General features: G+C 41.0%; 1 protein-coding gene across 6 annotated transcripts in view; it reads right to left on the reverse strand.

Annotated features, from left to right (window-relative positions):
• Window positions 1-17,592, reverse strand: part of OSBPL9 (oxysterol binding protein like 9) — a gene marked incomplete at its 5' end in the record, with an annotated part of 126,082 nt that overhangs the window by 50,586 nt on the left and 57,904 nt on the right. For all 6 annotated transcript variants that reach the window (XM_080921597.1, XM_080921601.1, XM_080921600.1 and 3 more), the window contains one exon: window positions 14,724-14,800. In XM_080921597.1, coding sequence (XP_080777723.1) covers window positions 14,724-14,800 — 77 coding nt within the window. The remainder of the gene's footprint in view (window positions 1-14,723; window positions 14,801-17,592) is intronic.

Genomic DNA, 17,592 nt, shown 5'->3' on the forward strand with positions numbered 1-17,592 from the left:
TGCCCTCCATATAATGGTCCTATTGAAGCTTCTTTAATTTGCCAAGAACCTTCCAACTTGACCTTGTGACAGCTGCTATTTCTTTGACACTATCTCCTTGACAACTTTTGACTATCAATTTCTCAACATCATCTCTACACAATCTAAATTCTTCCTATTTTGGGTCATCAGTAGCCCATAAAACTTTTTCATGGAATTTACCACAGCTACAATTTTACACTATTATTTGAGTTCTTTAGTAATTGTTTTGAGTCTTAACTCATATGTGATCAAATGTGACTATAGTGGTTGGATGAGAATGGCCCTCTTAGGGTCATATGTATGAATGCTTGGTCTCCAGTTTGAACTGTCTGAGAAGGATCTGGAGGTGTGGCCTCACTGGTAGTGAAGCTCAGTGGTGATGTGCTTGTCTATGAGGCCCTAGACTGAATCCTCAGTAATAAATCAAAGACAAAATGATCTATCAAGTCATGCTATCATATATCTCTGCATTGTGATCAAACACTGGCCAAAAGCATATTTGGAAAGGTGAATATTTTTATTTAATTCATTATTGAGGGAGACCAGAGAACACAAGGCAGGAACCAACAGAGAAGCTCTGCTTACTGCTTGTTTCCAGTACCTGCTTGGCTTGCTTTATTACATAACCTGCCCAAAAGCAGGACCACCTATAAAAGATTGCTACCCACCCCCATCAATTAGCAATCCAGAAAATGCCCCCACAGAGTTGCCAATAGGCAAGCCGAGGAAGGGCAGCCTCTCAAAATCCCTCCTTCCCAGGTGACCATAAAAAAAACCTAACCAACATACATGGAAAGTTCAAGAGGAAACAAGCACATTTTCCTAAGAAATAAGAAGCCTATCCCAAAAGAATGGACAATTCCAAATACTACGTATAAAATTTTGGGGCAAAGAAAAACCCTGGAGACTATAAAAGAGAGAGGGATAAACGAGAAGAATGTCAAATATGTTTTAAAAACTGTATGTGTATGGGATTTTGTCAAGCCTGGTGCCCACTGAGTGAGAGGAGGAGGACATCAGATCCCCTAGAACTGGAGCCATTGTCAGTTATAAGCTGTTTTGTGGGTGCTGGGAGTCCAAGCTGGGCCCCTGGAAGGTCACCCAGCTGTTATTCACGGCTTGTCATCGCTCTGGCACCCACTATGTATGACACTATAGGGCCATACCATACCAATTTGTCCATTTTCAGCTAGTGGTGGTGGAGTTAGAGGCAAGATCATCCTTCTTGAAATAGTGAGATGGAGACCAACCTGAGCTACATAAGACTCTGCATCAAAACAAAACAAAACAACCCCAAAAACAAAAAACAAAAAAACCCACCACCACCAACAACAACAAAACACCTCAACAAAGCAAAGCCTATGTGTTGTGCAATAATGTGTCACTAGAAATCAGTGAGAACAATGTACCATCCTGGCAGGAAATACACCATGCACGTGTGGGGCAGGGACATGACTAACAGGAAATCACGAACCCACCCTCCCCTCCCCACCCCCCTCTCTCTTCTCTCTCAAAGTTCCAGAAGCAGTCTATACAGCCTCAATATTTTGCCTGTCTTTAGAAATTTCAAAACTGATGTCGACTAGTCAATTCCTATGTATGACCTTAGGCCAGATGGAGCACAGATATCGTTTGGCATATGGGAGAAGCAATACTATCTTACAATCAAAGCTGACATGTCTCACCAAGGGAAACTGCAGTTAGCACACTGTCAAACAAATATTTTGTTCTAAATTAGAATTAGCCAGCCTTCCACAGGCCCTCGGTGTCTACCATAGCACTCAGTCTATCTCACCACTGCATCCTCTGTGGCTCCTCACAAGGGATGGGCTCAACAGTGGGTGCTTAAAGATGCCTGCTGGGGTGTGAGATGCCAGGTATTGGGGGGGACAGCCTCAGCACACGGGGTGGGGGGAGGTGAAAAGAACAGTCTAGGGGACTCGAGGAAAAGGAGGACAAGACTAGTTTTTCCCAAGTCTTTAGTACTGTTCAATTTTTAGATATATTTTTGATGGATACTACTGCTCTAATTTTCATAGATAAGATTCTGCATTGGTCACTTAACTTTGAGAGAACTTTTAGATTTTATTTTTAAAAACTTACATTACTAAATTTAGCAAGAAATATTCAGCTCTTTGCCACAGGTAAAAAAAATTGCTTTCTATTATGTAATTCTCAAATTTAAAATATTATATATCTCAATTCTAAAGTTCCATCTCTGTGCATCTCAGGATTAAGGTTAGAGATGAAAATGTGTTTATTTCTAGAGAAACAGTATAGAAGAAAACTATAGTATTTTATGTATTTCTACAGTTTGTTTGTTTATTTATTTGGCTTTTTGAAATAGGATTTCTCTGTGTAGCCCTGGCTGTCCCAAAACTCACTCTGTAGATCAGGCTAGCCTTAAAGTCACAGAGGTACACCTGCCACTGAAGTGCTGAGATTAAAGGCTTGTGCTACCATACCTGAGTTTAAGTTTTATATCATTATCACATTTAAAAATATTTGTGTGTGTGTGTGTGTGTGTGTGTGTGTGTGTGTGTGTGTGTGTGTGGGCATGCGTGAAGGTCAGAAGACAGAGTTCTCTCCCTCTATCTTTACAGTTTCTGGGGGTTGAACTTGGGTCAGCAGACTCGCATGACAAGTGCTGTGACTTGTGGAGGCCGGAGAATTTAGCAATCCAATTCCCACTACGGTTTCTCTCTCTTCTTTCTAGTAGACTGACTCCATAAAGACAAGGCCCATGAGTAGTTTTACTCACAGACATACTCTTGGCAACTATTGTAATGTGTAGAGTACAGTGAATGTTGAATAAATACTCAGCTAAATACGTAACTTCTCTCTACTCTCTTTATGCTCTGAGTTGAACATACACTACTTAAAATTTAACATTTTTATAAAGGAAAGGCAGAGAAGCATACACGCAGTGAAAGTGGAACTCTGGCGGTTAAAGGAATAACCTCTATCTGTAAAATGGACCATCTGTTCTCAGTTGCTTCCCAGAGTTCAGAACAGATGAGCTAACTAGATCAAGAAAACTCATCAGAAAAAATGATGAAAATCCTAGATTCTAGCTTAAGAGCCCAAAATTTCCCTCAGAAGGAGCAGGGGCTCTGTTAAGAGCCTCAAGGGAAAGCTGGAGGAAGCCCAGCTAAGTGGCTTTTTCGCCACATTATTTTACCTGTGGAAGAGACGGCACATCTGTACTGCAGGCATTTCCTTTGGGAATGGGATTGGGGAGCTTGAGGGAGAAAGTAAAATATACCCATTTTTCTACGTAATGCTAAAAATAAATCTAACAAAGTCAGTGGAAACGATATAGTTGTAGTAAACAACTGTGTACTCAAAATATTGGTGTATTAATGTAACTTAAGAAGAGTTCTCAAAATATTCCTATATTCGATGGCCAAGATGGCACACACCTGTAATCCTACACTTGGGCAAGAGAATCAGGAGTTTCAGGCCAGGCTCATCAAAGCATCAAGTTTGAAGTCAGCCTGGTAGGCAACTTGAGGCTGGTGAGATGGGTCAATGGGTAAAGCTACTTGATATTGTGGTGACTCAATCATAAAATAAACAATGCAGGTAATCCTAGGCTACCCCTGTAAAAAGGTCTTTTGACCCCCAAGGTATTATAACCCATAGGGTGAGAAACTGTTCCAAGCTCTTTGTCAGATTACCCAAAGTCACTGTCTCATTGCATCTTAAGAATTCTTTAGTCTCTGGTGTTTAGCGGTGGCCCTACTTTTTTAGGGGTTTTATTACCTATTTATCAAAATCAGATATTAATAAAGACATTATAATAAAATACCTGATTAAATGCCATATAGCCTTACAAATTTAAATGTTTTTTAAAAAATTGTTTAAATCTAGTTTTTAATTTTCTGTAAAATTACAATTTTTTCTTTAGGGAGTTTAAAATCTCTCAATTGTGTTTTGCAGTATTAAAACAGTATTAAATCTTTTTTTTTTTTTTTTTTTGAGTGAAGATACAGAGCATAACCATAATTTTTAGAAGGCAAAACCAAGTTTTAACAGTGTAAACAATTTAGGGTCTCTAAAATCAATACTATGCAGATTACTCTGCTATTATAAAATTTGGCTGCCAGCAAGAAAAGTTCTTGTATATGAATGCATGGAGGTGCAACTTTAATACCTCATTTATCAAGCATGGTTTAAATCTTATTTTTTATAAAGCTAGTTTTTAATAGACAGGACAGAAATTATATAAAATCATATTCCAATTTAAAAGGATCATGGAGGCCTGCTTCGCTGGTTGGCTTGCACCATTTGTTGCTGCCCAGAATGGCTCCAAGCTTGAGTTAAGACTTTAAGGCACATTTTTTTTTTTTTTTTTTTTTTTACATTTTGTTACAGATGTTACACATTTTTAACCATATCCAATAATTTATAAGCCAACAATCTATAATCTGTACAGAACACAGTAAACTCATACATTCAAGCCAGTCAGAAACAAGCATACAGTGGGCACATATATTTATAGATTTAAAATAAACATCATGTTCCTTCCTTTCTCCAGCTGTGATTCCAGGGGAGGAGCACCTTGCTACCTGCTGAACCCAACTATCATGGGCACAGAGGTTTTGTGGCAGAACTAGCCATCCTCTTCCTTACCGGAAAAGCTGAGAAGCTACACTTCCCCTTTAAGAGCAGCTTATACAAATTAGGCAGCCACAGGCTTGCTGAATGCTTGATCCAGGCAGGAGGCAGGGCTTCTCCTGCCTCCTAGCTGCTAGCTCAGGGTTTCTAAGAACAGCATCAGTTTATCAGCTTTTGTTGTCCCAATTCAGCCACTTTTCTCTGAAAATCTTTGAAATAAGTTAAAATTAAGTCAAAGTGCGAATGGCCAACAGATGAAGCTTGGCCCTTCCCTCCAAATATGAAACAAAGGACAACCAATAGAGCTGGGGAGGAAAGGGAAGAGAACCAGATGTCCAAATGAGGCGTTCCTCCAGCAGAACCGAAGAAGCAGCAGTGTGTCTCCTGACCTTCACTGAGCCTAGGATCAATACTGTGTCCAGTTTCTCCTTTCTTGGATTCTAACCAGACAGGTGCCAAACAGAAAACAAAAAGCAGGCTTACCTCTGGAGTTTTTATGCCTCAAAATGAAATCTCTCAATGTGGATGATTACAAACCTGTGTAGAGTGATTGGATTCTTGGCTAACATATCAAATGTTGTGGGGTCCACTTAAATCCAACATAACTCAAACATTAGGTAAATGTAGATGACAAAAATGGATTGTAATCAAGCAACTACTGATCGATCATGGCTGCAAAACAGACTTGGGAGCTTTACCTGTGACCTTGAAGGGACACTGCACGGCATATTTAGAGGATAAAACCATAAACTGAGGGGAGCTGGCTGGGCTCTGACTGTCATACTGTCATTTTGTCACACTTTGACATAAGGGGTTGACCAAGGGAGCTGCCATCAATCAGGGTGGAGTAGGCTCCTCCTGGTCCTGGGAACATGAACTTAGTCTGACTCTGCCAGAAAGACAGAGAAGTCCTTGAGATGGCTGGACTCAACTGTCTCCTTATAAACTGTCCCTGAGATGTCTGGGTTTGGATAGCTGCTTCCTGATATCGGAAGCTGTTCAGTTATTGGGAAGTCCCCAGCTCTCCTCGGGCATGGGACCTTGAACTTAGTTTCTCCCTAAGTTCTCCCTCCCATTTAATCAAATAGTCTAAAAACAAAATGGTAGTACTTAGAATAAGTTTCTTTTGCTTGTTCCCACTATACCAAGCCTGACTGATCCCCAAACCCACATACTAGGAGAGAATTGACTCCTATAAGTTGACTTATACAAACCACACACAAACATACACAGAGTACATGCCCCCCAATTAAATAAATAAATGTAATCAAACAAATTTTAAATGATAGGTTTCTATTATCTTACTTAAACGTAAAAGTCAAGGGGTAAAAATCAAAGCACCTGAAAACTACTAGATTAGTTTCTCAGCCAGTCTCCCAAATGCACCTAAAAACTGAGTCTGTGTTAATCTATACAAGCTTGGCAGCTGTGTAGGATTCATACTTTGGTATCTTTTTTAAAAAGACTTCACATGGACTCCATGCTTTCCAGCCTTGACAGAGACTGTCACCACACCTCATTCTGTATGCTGATGTTTTTACTCACAGGTTAAATGACACTTCTGGGCACACTCTTTTCTTACTCAGTCATGCACTTATAAAAGCTGTTTTCTCCTCTCTTTCTAGGAGGTTGAGATCAATACAAAGAAGGGGACTCTAATTTCATTTCTATTGCTGTGATAAAATACCCCAACAAAAAGCAACATACAGGGAAATGGGGTTTATCTTGGCTTACATTTCTAGGTTACAGTCTATTGTGGGGAAGTTAAAGCAGGAACTTCAAACAGCTAGTCATATCACATCACAGTCAAGAGCAGAAATAAACACAAGCCAGCTCCCTGGCTTCCTTGCTTGTGCTCAGCCTGATATTCTTCCATTTATATAGAACTCAAGATTTCCTGCACCTAAGGAATCTTGCCGTCCACGGTGAGCTAAGTTTTCTTACACCACTTAACTTAAATACAGTCCTTCTAAAACAAGCCCAGGCCACTAGAAGACCATCCCTCTTTAAGACTCCCTCTCCAGGTGATTCCAGGCTGTATCAAACTGACAAAATATCCTTTACATGGGGTGATTTATAAAACTGTAGAACAGGGAAGGAAATCCTATTTTGTTATTAACCTAACCTACAGTGCACGTAAGCTGTATTTTAAGAACAGTTAAAGCACCATTTCTTGGTCCTTATAATCACAGAAGCTATTTGTTATACACAATACTTTTGATTTATTTAGTATTATTGTGAGTGTGCATGCACACATGAACATGTGTGCACACATTATGGGATGCTGTGTTGTTGTGTATATGTGGAGGACAAAGGCCAACTTTGTGAACTTAGGGTCTCTCCTTTCACCTTTATATGGGCTCTGGGCATTGAACGTGGGTCACCAGGCTTACATGGTAAGTACCTTTACCCACTAACAACTCTCCAAATTATAAGTATCTTGTTACCAGCTCATCTGTAGCACAGACTTAAAAAAATTGTAAAGGTCTATGCTTAAATAGCTGCCTGAGAATTTTCAAACTGAGCTCTTAAAGCAGTCTCTAGTACAGTCCTCTGGAAATGAGCATAATCACTTATTTAAAAGGTGATGTGCATGTGTTTTGTGTATGTGACTGTGTGTGTATATGTATATGTGTATATGTGCATGTGTGTATGTATATGTTACATGTACCCACGTTTTCACATGCATGGTCACTTGGAGGCCAAGGTGTATGTTCTATTATTCTAAACCTTAGTCTCTGAAGACAGTCACTCACTGAAATGAGGGACCCCCAGGGACCTCTGTCTCAGCACCCCCACAACACTGAGGTTACAGGTGTACAGGACTATGCCCTGCATTTTCCTGCTGGAGATTCAAACTCAGGTCCTCATGCTTGCACAGCAAGTGCTCTGACCTGCTGAGCCATCTTCCCAGCCCCATGGCCTTCTAGAAAATCAGCTTAGTAGCAACATTAAAGCAAAGGCTTCCAAGTCGTGCTGTTGCCTACGTTTGTGTCTATAATAAAACCAACACCTGTACTTGACCATATCATGATATATTACTTAAAAGCCAAATGGCCTCATGGCATGTGTCATATAAAAGAAGCTTCTCCAGCAGTTAGAACAGAAAAATGACTGGGATGACTATTTGTTATACTCTACACTGAAAATGCACAGTGTAGTTAGATTTACAGAGAACGTACACCCTAACAGTCAATAGTTAGCTCATTGACTGTTGTAATATCCTCTTCAACCCAAATAAACCCATTCAATGAAAACACAACACAGTAATTAGGAACACAAACTGCGCGTCTATATTGGGCAGATTTACCACTACATTCTCTATTCCCCTCCTAGGAGATCCCTTATCACTTGCCGTTCCCGCTCCTCCTCTCCTTCTCCCTCTTTGACTCCTCCTCTTCCGTTTTACTCCCTGACTCCTCCTCTTCCGTTTCCTCTCCTTTTTTTCCCCCAACTCCTCTCCCCATGTCCAATCATGTATTGACAGTCCAAGTTTCCATGCAGCAGTGGTTATCCTGCCTTCTACATTGTAAACAGCCTTGTAAAGTGGCTTGGCAAGTTGTATTAATTGCTTGCTTTTTAATTTTTCTCTCTGAGACAGGGTTTCGCTCTGAAGTCTTGGCTGGCCTGGCACTCACCAGCCCAGGTTGGCCTTCAACTTGCCGCAATCCTTCTGGCCTCACCCTTCTGAATGCTACAAGTGCAGGCATTTGCCCCTGGGCTCACCTTAAATCAATCTTAGATTCTGTTGCTTTATGTTGTATTTGCAAGTCTTTTTGGATGTTTTTGTAAAAGTTTAGATCTGAGACATTAACATTTTGCTTTATACTTGCCTACACTAACTAGTACTACAGCATAATACTCATATTCTATCCTTTGGGGTCCGTAAATTTTTTTCTAAAATTTGAGCCCAAATTTACTCAAGTTTGTAAAACTGCTTTTTATACCTGTTCAACAACCAGGTAAACTGCTCACAGGCTGAGACAAAGGATTTAAGGATTTAAGTGACCCTCTGGCTTTTTCCAATGAGATTCCTAACTTAGTAGTCATTACTTACTTAAGATGGGGACAGTGAATCACAAAGCAGAAGATAAAGCCCTGAGTATGACAGAAGAGTCTGCAGGGAGAAGGAGCTGACAGTATCTGCGCATGGAAATGTCAGAGAACAATCGAAAAGATGTGCAAAAGAAAGGGAGAGGCCAGAAGAAAGGAAAGAAAGAATGAGGGAAAGGACTCTCAGGTTAACAGAACAGCTGTAGAAAATTCAGTGTCACAGGATTAAACAGTCAGCTTTTCAGTTGTGCCTTCCTATATGCAGACTAATTACAATTTGCTGACACTCACAAAGAAACAGGGTGACACAGGAAAAGAATGAAGAGAATAAAGATGAAGAAAGCTTTAGAAGAAATGACAGCTGGACTGGAAGACAGGAGGAAATAGTACTTGTTAAACACCATCCCTCTATGTATAAACACCGCAGGCTAGGGATGTGAAATTACCTCAGCATGGCTTCTTTGCTGACATTTTATAACTATTTAAAGATGAAGAAACTAAGACTAAAGCCTGATGGAGTGGCACACACCTTTAATCCCAGCAACAGGGGAGCAGAGGCAGATAGGTCTCAGTAAGTTTGAGGTCAGCCTGATCTACTACATAGGGAATTCCAGGACAACCAAACCTACACAGAGAAACCTTGTCTCAAATCCCGCCCCTCAAAACAAAACAAAGCAAAACAAAACTGGGGTTAAGAAGCAATTATATCACCATAGATTTCACGGCTAAGAGAAAGGCTGAGCCAGGCCCTGAGTCATGACCCATAAATTTCTGTTTACCCACTTCTCAAACCACACATAAAAGCATGGACAGTGCTGGGCTTCTGCCTATGCACCATAAACACATGGTCGGTAAAATGGGATTTCTCTCTCATCTCATGCGCTTCACGTATGAGTAAGAGAGGGGATGTACGTGAAGCCCACACCGCTCCTAGCAAGAACCAGTGTTCAAATGTTCACTGCTAGGATTACACAGCAGGATGTTCGAGGGTGACAGGAGATGAAAGCATGGCAGAGGCTCTGAGAGATTCCCTTTTACTATATGACAGCAAAGAACTGAAGGATGGGCCATGCTGTGCTGGACTGTGGCTGACTAAAAGCATCTAGGCAGACAGTAGGAGGGAGATGTTGGGGGTGGTAAAGAACTAGAGACTAGTACAAAGAAAAGCATGGAACTATAACGATTTACATGGAGAGTCAGATGCAAAAAGAACAGGAAATGGAAGGTAAACTGAACTCCAAATCACCTAATAAGAGAGCCTCAAATCTCCTATTAAGTTTGACTTTATTCTACAAGTAAATGCAGCCCTCTAGGCCAGTGATCTCATGCTTCCTAACACTGCAACCCTTCAACAAAGTTCATCATGTTGTGGTGACCCCAACCATAAAATTACTTTTGTTGCCAGTTCATATAATATACATATCAGTGTTTTATGATGGTCTTGGGTGACCCCTGTGAAAGGGTCGTGAGACACCCCAAAACCACTACTCTAGAGGGCTTTTTCTCACGTATTAATGCCTCAGGATCATCAGTGATGATAGTTCACTTAAAGGATGCAAATGAAAATAAATTGGTTGGGATAGTTCAAGAAACAGAGCTGCCGAGATACGGCAAACCCTAACCTGAGCATGGCTGCATGATGCCCAGTGGGGGAGTGCTGCAAGCAGCTCTGAGGCTCTAGCGGGTCTTCACTTTGCTTCCACATCCCATCACTCCGAGAACATCAGCATCATCAGGGACAAGAGAGGCTTAAAGATGAGGACTTGAGAAAGAAAGGGATGGAGGCTCAGTCTCAGCCATGCTGAGGGAATTCCAGGGAATTCCTGAGGCAGAGGGGACTGAAGTTTTATGAAGACAGGAGGGAAGAGTCATCTACAGAGTTTATCTGAATTTATGAAAATAGCAAGGCAGCTAGAGTAAAGGATGCCATAGTCTCAAAGGAATCAAGGTCACTGATCCTCAAAAACGGGAAAAAAAAAAAAAAAAAAAAAAAAAAAAAACTTTCCCTATGAAATAGGTACACCTGAAGCATGACTGAAGCAAGGGTATGAGCCATCGGCCAGACAGCTGGCTCTGCCTCTCACTGGATGCAGCACAATAGAGCTGGGTCTATGGCTGCAGCACTGGGTAAGCTAGCCAGGGCAGTACTGGAGAGCAAGCCCTGGTGGTGTGGAGGCAGGAGAGTTAGCAAGCTGACCAACTCGGCTACCACCCAGGCTAGATCCAGGGCTATGAATTAGCTCACCCCAGCATCTACCCCACCTAGGAACTGCTAGATCCATGCAGGATCTCCATGACACAGGGAAACAAACAGCGTATCTGAGAGGTGTCCCTGTGAGGATCCAGTACTGACAGTGTAGCTGAAGCCAGACACTCGACCTATGACTCACTGTAATGTACTTTCGTAAGTAAAGATGTGTGAACAAAAGGGTGTACTGTGGGACACACTACAGCTTCCACTGTGAGATTTTTTGTTGTTGTTTTCCTTTTGTGGGAAGGTTGCAAGGGCAGTGGGCAGATACAAAGGAGATGAGTGGGATTGGGCTGCATGATGTGAAATTCACAAAGGATCAATAAAAAGCACTCTACATGAAGAGGAGGACAGGGTCTGTTGGTTATCTCTATATAATTCTGGCTGGACTGGAGCTTACTATATAGACAGGGCAGCCTCAAACTCATCAAGATCCATTTGCCTCTGCTTCCCAAGAGCTGGGATTAAAGGTGTGTGCCACAGTGTCAGGCTGAGAACAGGTTTTTATTAGATTTTAAACCTAATGAAAAGATCTCATTGTGGGAGATTCGACTGGAAATCAGGTCTTTGGAACTGCTGGAGCGTGTCAGTCCGTGGAATGCTTATCTGACATGATGATTGAACTGTAATCTCAGCACTTAGAAGGTGGAGGCAGGAGGGTCAAGCTCTAAGTCATGCTCAGCTATACAGTGAGCAAGCCTTGGCTACATGACCCTCTTTTTCTTTAAGAAAGAAAGAGGGAGGACTTATAGTGATAGATATCCCATTAGAGATCAAGAACAATGAAAGTTGGGTAGATACAGCCACCTCACTTTTGTGGCTTCTTATATCAGACACTAAAAGCAAAGGAAACAGATATGGTGGTGTCAGGAATGGAGAACAGAATAACAAATGCACAATACAAACTGTCCGGAAACAAGGAATTCTGATGGTATTGGGAAAGGCAATGCTAAAGAGGCAGGCGATGAGGTCTACACTGGGAAATGAGGTAAGGAAAACTGGAAAGACAATAAAATGGCTGGGAAAAATGGATTATAAGGCTCAGACCAACACGAGGAAGAGAGGTTGGAGAGAATAAGATAGGAGAAAGGGGTGGGGCTGAGAAAGCACTCTGCCATGGAGGTGGTACGGGTCTTAGTAATAACCAGGACAGAACAATGCTGTTTATTAGTCAACATAGGAGCACAGTCAGCAGAAAGGGAGCAGGCGTAGATGTGATGAAGAAGTGGATCATAAGCTTATGTCCTTAGCTATAGAGACAAAAATAGGTAACTAATAGAATATGTACCTAACGCAAATTGACGACGGAGAAGAAGCCAGCAATTGATGTAGACTCCAAAGAACACGCTGCTGAACCTCCACCCCAGGCCCTTCCAAAAGAGCCTATTTCAGTGCCTGACAGTGCGGTACATATCTTCAAATACACTACAACTAACAGTGCAAAGGCGTGTCAGCCACTTATGAACCACCTCAGTCATTTCTTCACATAACTAACAGCTGTTGAGCACTAGTGGACTTCCAGGCACAGGAGAAGGAATAGCAACTGACAAATGCAGCTTTTCCAACAGCAAGATGCAATTCCAGTTTGCACTGGACTCATGGAACTATCACAATGATGAGATACTGTCATGGTCTTCATCAGAACTCAGTCAGAGAGGTCACTGTTAATGAATAAAAATGCTAAGCCATTGCACTGGGCTACAAACCTGACATTTCAGCCTCAGAGTGAGGCTCTTTACCACACCCCACTGCTGCTGAGAAGACAACCCTATCTACACAAAGGAACACTCACTTCATATTTCTAATTATTCTATCCTCTCTTTTTACTAAATTTAAAAAATACAAAGAACTTCCATATTACATCTGTTCTTAAAATGCCAAAGCTATCAAAATCTAAAACATCTCCAAACATGTAAGCTTTCTTTTTACCAAACTCTAATTCTGATCCTAACATTGAATCAAAGTTGGTACCTGAATGTAAGGAGTTACCTAGCAACAGAAGTTCCATATTTTAAGAGAGCAGAGGCAGAGCAATCAGGAAAGAGAGGCAGGAGGAACTTGAGTTCAAAGCCAACATGGGCTACCCAGCAAGCACCTGCCACCACCAGCCCGCCCAAAATACTTGGGAATTGTGCAATGACTATGGAATGCACAGGAAAGTTCTTGGACTTATGTTCTACCAAAGAGGTCAGTTCTGAGCTAAGCTGTGAATAAGGGCAGATGGCATTGGGTGTAGGGGAAGAACATCATTCAGAAGAATGGAGAGGCCAGAAAGCTTTCAAGTGTGTTAAGGAAAGTAAGCAAGAAAGGCACTCCATGGGTTTGCATAGGTTCCACAGCAGAGGATTTAAGGCTGAACACACACCAGACACTTGAATGTCAGTTTAGCCAGGCAAGCCAGAAATCTTGTCTGTCACATTCAACACAATTAAATGTAAAACAGCTAACTGAACCACAAGCCTGTCCAAAGTATGCTGTATACTTGATGGAACAACCTAAACTAAAGGGAAATTGATACCAACCATGAACTGCTTTCAAAAAGCACACAGCAGAATAATCTACAAACCCCTTCAACTCCTATCCGTTGTCTCCATCCCTTATAACCACACCACCAAATGCTGTTTTCTAAGCCTCTGCTTGAGCTCTCAGCATGCAGTAGAAGACCAGAGATGAACCTTACCAAGTCAAGGCAATTCTGTGTAAGACAGAGTAAGAAGAAGAGGGTCACAAAGCACCAGTTTTCTACAATTCAAGCCTAAAAATAAAACAAAATCCTCGAACTGCCACAAGCTCCTTAGGGGCTAGGCATAAGCAAGCATTTTCTCTATGCTACAGAGGCATGTGCCGCTTCTGTTACTCAGCCTGTTATGTCTCCTATTCCGAAGCCACTAGAGCAGGGGTGGGGTGGAGACATCTTCTATCCTATTAGCAATGTGTTTCTCCAGCACATCTCAGTCCCATGACTAGGAAATTCTGATGGGCTACCATCAGACTCATGACCGCACTTAGAGTGAAAAGAACTAGATTAAAAAAATTTTTTAAGACAGAATCTCAGACTGTAGCCCAGGCTGCCCTTAAACTCTCAATGATGCTCCTGGCTCAACCTCCTAAATGCTGTCACCATCAGCCACTGTATGTGTCACTGTTACTGACTATGGGCATAGACTTCAACACCACTGCCACCTGCGTCACCGCCACACAGGCAGACCCCACCTGGAAATAAGTTCTACTCAGAATAAACAGAGTCCATACACAGATGGAAGTCTGAGGCCCCATTAACATTAATACAAACTTCATACCTAGCTGGATTTTTTTCCTGGCCTATTTTGTGCTGAGTCCACTATTACTTTGTTCCTAATTGGTATTAACTATGTATATATGGTAATAGCCAAATCCTATTAACAAAAACCACGAGGTAAACTTTCAGCACTTATTAATTATTATGTCTAACTTTATAGTCTGGTTTTATTGACAGTCCAATATTGATAGAAAATATTTAAAAATTATTCGGGCACATTTTAACATAGCATTTCACATTCAGAACTGCCTTACATGGTCTTCATTTTTTTTTGAAAGAAAAATTAATATTTTTTTCTACAGAAAACAGAAAAAAAAACAAATGCCTGTATCTTTATTATGTAGCACTAAAAGGTAAGAATAATCAATGCAGAAATTAAGATCTCATTGTATTATATCAGCTATTTAAAAAACAGCCCCCTCCCCACAAAAAAAAAAAAAAAACAAAACAAAACCACAAACTCCACGTAAAGTCTCTTACTTGAAGCTGAAGAGTATGGCGAAGAATGGTCTCTTCTAAGGCGTGGATCCACTTCTCCCGCTCATCTGCATCTCGAGCTAGAACAAAACATCAGAGGTCAGTGTGTTGTTTCCTTCACAGGCTCATCTTAAGAAGTATCTGATTTCTTACACAGATCCAAGATCTAGGCAGAATTATAAAATATTCAACAATTGTAACAAAAGGAATAAATATGTTAAATAATTAGGTAGATTACTGATGCCCCAGACCAAAATTCTTATGGGGAGCACCCAAAAAAGCTGGACTGATTAATTTTTAATTACTTCATTAACAGATGAAGGGGTTTTAAAGTGTTAACACATATACACAGTGGAATACCAGTCAGTCATTAACAAAGATAAAAACCATTATTTGTGGCAACACAGACAGAATGCATGCAAAAGCCAGGCATAGACACGTAAGCACCATATGATTGATCTCTCTTGCATTCTCCCAACAGTGTAAGTCACAGCAGGGCTCGAAGAGTGGAGGGGGAGGAGGGAAGATAGAGAAAGGGGAGTTTGGCAGGTTCTAAGTCACATTAGCCAGAAGCAAGTAGCTCTGCTGAGCTGTTATACTGCTGGGTTACTGTCAATACCAATAGCTAAGAGAACTTTGAAAGCTTTTACCATAGACAAGTTTGCAGAAATAGGCATGCATAGCTGATCTAAAATAACACCATGCATATATGCATCAAGGTATATGCAGGACGTTAAGTTTTATGTATCAGTTAAAAAAATAAACTTAACTAAGATAAACTTAAAAAAAGAAAGGAAGGAAGGAAGCCATTCAGGAAGTGGTGGCACAGGCCTTTAATCCCAGCACTCAGGAGGCAGAGGTAGGCAGATCTCTAAGTTTGAGGCCAGCCTGGTCTACAGCAGAGAGAGTTCCAGGACAGCCAGAGCTATATGGAGAAACCCCTTCACAAAAAAACAAAACAAACAAAACAACAAAAAACAAAAGGATGGAAAGAAAAAAAGACAGACAGAAGCTAGTTACCATAAACCAAAGTGGTAAAGAATTACTGGTCAGTATCTTGTACAGGGCACCATCTAGAGAGGCCTGGTGTTGAAGATGTTCTTTGCCTGGCAGCATTATAAATTCCTAAGGAGCAGTTGTGTAGTAGATGACGCACTTAAGATCTTTCAGTGTATGTGCCAAGGGTATTTGGAAACTCTATTTTCAGGTCAAATTTCAGACTGAACTGAAAAGTCTTTTTAAGAGAAAAGTTGAAGACCAGGGCCCCCTAGCACTGTGGTTCTCAACCTGTGGGGTGTGACCCCTTTGGGGGTTGAATGACTCACAGAAGTCGCCTAAGACCATTGGAAAACAATTCATAACAAAAGCAAAATTACAGTTATAAAGCAGCAACCAAAACAATTTTATGGTTGGGGAATACCACATAAGAAACTGTATTAAAGGGTCACAGTATCAGGAAGGTTGAGAACCACTGCATTGGCAAAAGGGACGTTGGTAAATTAGGCTATGTCTTGATTGGGATTCCAAAATGGCTTCACTGTGGAACTAAGGATAAATCATAATTACTTGGTCATCAGTGTAGGCCAGGAAGATCTTAACACCTGAAGTAGACTAAAGAGCCCCATATTTATTAGTGACTCTGGCATCTGGCTAGCAAAGTGGATAAAAGATCTCTACAGGTTGATTTTCTCCCCCCCCCCCCTTTTTTCTTTCTGTCTTTCTCTCTTCCCTACCCTCCTTCCTTTCTTCTTCTTCTTGTCTTCTTTTTTTTTTTTTTTTTTTTTTTTTTTTTTTTTTTTTTTTTTTTTTGTGACAGAGTTTCTCTGTGTAGCCTTGGCTGTCCTGGAACTTACTCTGTAGACCAGGCTGGCACTGAACTCTGCTTGTCTCTGCCTCCTGAGTGATATGATGAAAGGCAGGTGCCAATCACCACCGCCTGGCACTAGTCTTTCTATAACAACCATTCGAATATAGTCCAGCATACATGTAAATACAACCTTACATACATATTAAGGTGCTTCTACTGATGAAGCCACGTAGAACTGAACACCAAGACTAACAGGGACTCCATATTAGTTTAGAAGTAACCAAACAGTATTTGAACATTTTACTTGTTTATTACTGTATTATTGTATGACTGACATGGAGGTCAGAGGAGAACTTTGTAGTCAGTTCTCTCTGCCTTTCTTTCCTGCGTTCTAAGAATTACATTCAGGAAATGCTGAACCATCTATTTGAGTCCTCATTTTATTTTTCAAATAACTGAATATGAATTCTCAAATTACAATAAAATTTAAATATGTACAAAAATCAAAATTATGAACTCAGTGGATGAGTTCTAAGAGCAATTAAGACAATTAGAGACCTGGAAGAGATTATAAGGAATAGCAATGGTGACAGCCAGTCAGGGAATATAAGGTACTAATAACGGGCTAGAAAGAGGAAGGAATCTGAACTTCAGGAGCTTGCTGCTCTTCCAAAGGACCCAAGTCCTGTTCCCAGAGCAACTCACATTCACCAGCAACTCCAACTTCAGAAGTGTCTGACACCTTCTTCTGGTCTCTGCCCACATGTATACAAGTGGGAGTGTGTGTGCATGCATGCAGGTGCACACACATACACTTCAAAGTACAGATGAAAAGGGTTAAGAAAAAAAGGCAAGAAAATGTAATGTGCCAAATGGCTGGAATACCAGGGAAGACAGAAAATGGATGTGAAAGCCCACTGAGGAAAGAGAAAAATAGGAATAAAAAATAGAGACATGGGAACGGAAAAATGCCCATCATTCCCCAGGGTCTTGAGTGCATTCCTAGGAGACTGAGTGTCAAAAATTTTGACAATACTTGCAAAGGACTGGATACTCCCATTTGCT

This window comes from Micromys minutus, assembly GCF_963924665.1.
Source record: "Micromys minutus genome assembly, chromosome: 9".
Taxonomy (NCBI): domain Eukaryota; kingdom Metazoa; phylum Chordata; class Mammalia; order Rodentia; family Muridae; genus Micromys; species Micromys minutus.